Raw genomic sequence first — 6,173 nt, 5'->3', positions numbered from 1 at the left:
GTGTGTATTAATAACTAATGGCTTGAACATGCTTCAATTTGCATTTATGCAAATTAGGTGATTTTAGGCCACACCCCCTTCACTGAGAGAGATGCTGCTTAGAATAAAACAAATTACAAAATCCAACACTTCAGGATGTGCTGTTAGAGCAATCATCAGGTTTATGGAGTGTTTTATTCCTTATTTAGACGCAGATTGAAGTTCAGTCATAAATGCAGATTATTTCAGTTTCTCTCTCTCACACACACACACACACACTCGGCTATCCTGTGTTTATTGAACCCCAGTGAGGAGAGCAGGTGACAGGTGAGGTTTCCTCTCGAATGATGAGCTCATCACTGCGATAAAATATCAGTGCTGTGAGGAAGAACAGAGTCTGACGCTGGATACGGCCCAGAGAGATGCTCTGATTGGCTGCTGCACGCTACAGCGCACACACACACACACCACTTCCTGTTGCAGCGAACTAAAAATAGCACACTGTCTTCACCACATGCAGCTTGTGTTAGTTACCCCACACACACACACACACTGCAGTAGACACCCGCTACTACTTTCTAAAGCGCTTTAATGCTGTAGACATGTCTCTGTCCTGCTTCATATTTAAAAAAAAAAAAAATCTTTTATTTCCTGTTTTAATTTTCCTTCCTTGTTTCTTTTTCTTCATTAATTTTTTAACTTAAACCTTTAGTTATACAGATTGACATCCTTAAGGTGGACCTTTGCGATTGACTTTAAAAGAAGGTGTGTGTGCCTGTATGTGCACGTGTGTCCAATCTGAACGGTGCAGATGGACAAATATTGAGCCATTAATACATTAAAGCATCTCATCTTGTTTCCCATCGAAACGCAGCGTCTCCTGCTGAAGCTATAAATAAACGCTTCACTCGATTATCCGGGACGTGTTTGGTTTTGTGCGTTCGGGTTTGTTCTGGTGTCACGTGGCTGCTGGAGATGAGACGCTAAGTTCTACTTAAAGTAAATGTACACTAGGTTGCCAAAAGTTTTGGGACACCCCTCCAAATCATTGGTTGTTTTTCAGGGGTTCCAGTGAAAGGAACTCTTAATGCTTCAGCTTCATACCAAGACATTTTGGACAATTTCATGCTCTTTGTGGGAACAGTTTGGGGATGACCCCTTCCTGTTCCAACATGACTGCACACCAGTGACCAAAGCAAGGTCCATAAAGACATGGATGAGTGAGTTTGGTGTGGAGGAACTTGACTGGCCTGCACAGAGTCCTGACCTCAACCCCATAGAACACCTTTGGGATGAATTAGAGTGGAGACTGTGAGCCAGACCTTCTCGTCCAACATCAGTGCCTGACCTCACAAATGCTCTTCTAGAGGAATGGTCAAAAATTCCCATAAACACACTCCTAAACCTTGTGGAAAGCCTGACCAGAAGAGTTGAAGCTGTTATAGCTGCAAAGGGTGGGACAACTCCATATTACATTCATGTGCATGTAAAGGCAGACGTCCCAAAACTTTTGGAAATGTAGTGTATATCAAGTTCAGGACAGAGGCGTGGCATAAAGTCGATCACGGACAATGTAAATAAGTTGATCATCTTGCTCTGCAGTTCCTCTGACCTGTTACTGAGCTGGACCGTATCAGAACCGGTCCAGATTGAAGGTCTAGAAACTACCCAGTGCAGCTCTTTTGCCCTCTTGACCTCCCCCTGAACTGAGTCATATTAGTCATGAATCACATATCTTAGCATGGAATTGAATCAGTAGTCTTTCAGAATGAGACTCTTATGCTCTTATATGTAGATTTTACTGCAGATGATTTTCCTCTAGAAGGAGTGAAGTTTTAATCGATTAATCGATTTTCTAATCGCGATTATGATTACAGATGCCACGATTACATAATCGCTCAAACCTGGGATTACAAAAAAATCTACTTCTATTATTCTGCGTGCTTAAGGGGTGTTTATCACATGTTATGTTGTGAGGGGCGAATAAAGACTTTTAATTGGCCTAATAGTCTGTAGGCGTGTCCTTATCAACGCCCTGATTATCCACATGCGCATGTCTATCTCATGTTAATTTCACGAGCATGTGCACTGAAAGAAACATCAGATAGTTTGCAGTGTTGCTGAGAAGAATCAAGAATTAGAAACGAAAAGAAATGTGTGGTGTGTGGTGTGGAATTATTTTGAATTCACTAGCGATGTGGAGCGGTGTGTTAGTGTGTGTTTCTGCACCATCAGGCAACACCATGAATTAATTCAATCATTTAAAACTCAGCCACAGAGTGAAATAGCACCAGTGTTTTAGAGTGGAAAAAAGCAACAAGCCATGTGAGAACTGGCTACACATTTCATTGTAAAAGACATGGTGCAGATTAATACAGTTTCCAGCGCAGGGTTTAAAATACTCATAAACACACTGGATAAGAGAGAGGTCGTCCCCTTCTGCATGCACTTAGTCTAGATTCATAAATTAATTTTATTTTTAGTATAACATTATTTATAAAATGGACATTTTCCTTTTTATTTTTATTTTAAAAAATCAGAGCAAGAAGAATGTTTTCTGCTTTTTTAAAATTTTTATATAAAATATGGCATGCAGTTGCTTCAAACAATGATATAAAGCTAATCAAAATACCATTTAATGTAAATTGTGATGATCATAATTAATAAACACAATTTCAAGAGCATCTCGTTGTGTAATCTTTGAGGAAAGACAACGGAGTACCAGCAGTTCATGTCCTGGAGCTGATTAACACACTCATTAATCCACTTTAATCCATCAGAGCAGAGACTAACTCCACTTTACACCTGAACTGACTCACTGCTGTGTGTTCATATCCAACAGCTAATCACTGACTGTCTCTCTCTCTCTCTCCCTCTCTCTGTCTCTCTCTCTCACACAGCCCGTGGCCGAGCCCATCCCCATCTGCAGCTTCTGTTTGGGGACCAAGGAGCAGAATCGGGTCAAAGAGCCGGAGGAGCTCATCTCCTGCGCCGACTGTGGAAACAGCGGTGAGTTAAATGGAAAATCTTTGCACGTCGCCGGGAATAAAAAGCTCCACGTCGCGCTGTTATCGGAAAATAACTTCATCTCACTGATCCAAGTCTCTGCCTCCACCACAGAGCTGATTATTTTCTGTTAAGCACATCATGAAGTGTTTTGTGTTTTTATTTTTCTTATATGCAGAACAGTGTTTATCCATTAAAGAACGACACGTGGTACTTTTTATCCGTTTATAGTTACCTGTTCCTGCTCGAGCCTTAAAACTTAGACTGCTTCAGAGCTCTGACACTGGAGACTTCTTTCATTTCCTTACTGAAAACTTCTACGTCAACCCTTATACTTTATATTATGGCCTGTTTATGTGGAGCATCCTCCGTATAGGTCCCTGTCACTGAGCTGTTACTATAGAAACGATAACGTGTCACACTATTGGCAGAGATGCTGTAGTCGGTAATTGATCAACAACTTATCAGTGATGAGCGTCGTGGACTTCCAGACTGATTTTAGTCTGTTGTGTTTTGACTGTTTGTGGCTTTTCTCCTGCTCAGGTCATCCGTCCTGTCTGAAGTTCTCCCCGGAGTTGACCGCCCGAGTTAAAGCTCTGTGGTGGCAGTGTATCGAATGTAAAACCTGCAGCAGCTGTCAGGACCAGGGCAAAAATGCGGTACCTTTCGATTTACTTACTGATTCATAGAAGCACTGCTTTAACAGTGACGCAGATCTGGCAACCTTAACGCTTAGCAACTGTATAACAGATAGCCTGGAAGCTCCGCCCCCTTTTTGCTCATTTCATGTGTCATTTTAGCTACTGAGTGTCAGGCCGGAGGTGGTGTGTGTGTGTGTGTGTGTGTGTGTGTGTGTGTGTGTGTGTGTGTGCGCTGAGAGTTGCTCATTTTTGTCATCAGCACAGAAAGTTTATCTTCTCTACTAGTAGTTTTTTATTGTAATGTATTTATAGCTGGATGGAAAATACAGAAGGTGGAAATGGAAAGTGAAGTGTGTGTGTGTGTGTGTGTGTGTGTGTGTGTGTGTGTGTGTGTGTGTGTGTGTGTGTGTGTGTGTGTGTGTGTACAGGAAAATCTGTTGCTGTGTGACTCCTGTGATCGAGGTTTCCACATGGAGTGTTGTGACCCCCCACTGACACGAATGCCAAAAGGTATCCTCTCTCTCTCTGTCACACACACACCTGTCTCTCCCTCTCACACACACACCTGTCTCTCCCTCTCACACACACACCTGTCTCTCCCTCTCACACACACACCTGTCTCTCCCTCTCACACACACACCTGTCTCTCCCTCTCACACACACACACCTGTCTCTCCCTCTCACACACACACACCTGTCTCTCCCTCTCACACACACACACCTGTCTCTCCCTCTCACACACACACACCTGTCTCTCCCTCTCACACACACACCTGTCTCTCCCTCTCACACACACACCTGTCTCTCTCTGTCACACACACACCTGTCTCTCTCTGTCACACACACCTGTCTCTCCCTCTCTCTCTCTCTCTCTCTCTCTCTCTCTCTCTCACTCTCTCTCTCTCTCACTTACACACACACCTGTCTCTCTCTCTCTCTCTCACTCTCTCTCTCACTTACACACACCTCTCTCACACTCTCTCACTCACACACACACCTGTGTCTCTCTCTCTCTCTCACTCTCTCTCTCTTACACACACACCTGTCTCTCTCTCTCTCTCTCTCACTCTCTCTCTCACTTACACACACCTCTCACACACACTCTCTCTCTCTCTTACACACACCTCTCACACACACTCTCTCTCTCTCTTACACACACCTCTCACACACTCTCTCTCTCTTACACACACCTCTCACACACTCTCTCTCTCTTACACACACTCTCTCTCTCTTACACACACTCTCTCTCTCTTACACACACCTCTCACACACACACTCTCTCTCTCTCACTTACACACACCTCTCACACACTCTCTCTCTCACTTACACACACCTCTCACACACACACTCTCTCTCTCTTACACACACCTCTCACACACTCTCTCTCTCTCTCTCTCACTTACACACACCTCACACACTCTCTCTCTCACTTACACTCTCTCTCTCTCTCTCTTACACACACACCTCTCTCTCACACACACACTCTCTCACTTACACACACCTCTCACACACTCTCTCTCTCTCACTTACACACACCTCTCACACACACTCTCTCTCTCTCTCTTACACACACCTCACACACACTCTCTCTCTCACTTACACACACCTCTCACACACACTCTCACTTACACACGCACCTCTCACACACACTCTCTCTCTCTCACTTACACACGCACCTCTCACACACTCTCTCTCTCTCTCACTTACACACACCTCTCACACACTCTCTCTCTCTTACACACGCACCTCTCACACACACTCTCTCTCTCACTTACACACGCACCTCTCACACACTCTCTCTCTCTTACACACACCTCTCACACACACACTCTCTCTCTCTCTCTCACTTACACACACCTCTCACACACTCTCTCTCTCTCACTTACACACACCTCTCACACACTCTCTCTCTCTCTCTCTCTCACTTACACACGCACCTCTCACACACTCTCTCTCTCTCTCTCTCACTTACACACGCACCTCTCACACACTCTCTCTCTCTCTCTCTCTCACTTACACACGCACCTCTCACACACACTCTCTCTCTCTTACACACACCTCTCACACACACACACTCTCTCTCTCTCTCTCACTTACACACACCTCTCACACACTCTCTCTCTCTCACTTACACACACCTCTCACACACACACTCTCTCTCTCTCTCTCACTTACACACACCTCTCTCACACACTCTCTCTCTCACTTACACACACCTCTCACACACTCTCTCTCTCCCTTACACACACCTCTCTCTCTCTCCCTCTCACTTACACACACACCTCCCTCTCTCTCTCTCTCTCTCTCTCTCTCTCTCTCTCACACACACACACCTCTCACACACTCTCTCTCTCTCTCTCACTTACACACACCTCTCACACACACTCTCTCTCTCTCTCTCACTTACACACACCTCTCACACACTCTCTCTCTCTCTCTTACACACACCTCTCACACACACTCTCTCTCTCTCTCTCACTTACACACACCTCTCACACACACACTCTCTCTCTCTCTCTCACTTACACACACCTCTCACACACTCTC

General features: G+C 44.7%; 1 protein-coding gene across 4 annotated transcripts in view; it reads left to right on the top strand.

Annotated features, from left to right (window-relative positions):
- kat6a (K(lysine) acetyltransferase 6A) overlaps nucleotides 1-6,173 on the top strand; it is a 35,046-nt gene that overhangs the window by 13,733 nt on the left and 15,140 nt on the right. For all 4 annotated transcript variants that reach the window (XM_058374720.1, XM_058374719.1, XM_058374717.1 and 1 more), the window contains exons 3-5: nucleotides 2,880-2,988; nucleotides 3,529-3,644; nucleotides 4,055-4,136. In XM_058374720.1, the coding sequence (XP_058230703.1) occupies nucleotides 2,880-2,988; nucleotides 3,529-3,644; nucleotides 4,055-4,136 (307 nt within the window). The remainder of the gene's footprint in view (nucleotides 1-2,879; nucleotides 2,989-3,528; nucleotides 3,645-4,054; nucleotides 4,137-6,173) is intronic.

This window comes from Hemibagrus wyckioides, linkage group LG22 (genome assembly GCF_019097595.1).
Source record: "Hemibagrus wyckioides isolate EC202008001 linkage group LG22, SWU_Hwy_1.0, whole genome shotgun sequence".
Taxonomy (NCBI): domain Eukaryota; kingdom Metazoa; phylum Chordata; class Actinopteri; order Siluriformes; family Bagridae; genus Hemibagrus; species Hemibagrus wyckioides.
The sequence above is the reverse complement of the archived record's forward strand: the minus strand, read 5'-3'. Positions and strand labels throughout refer to the sequence as shown.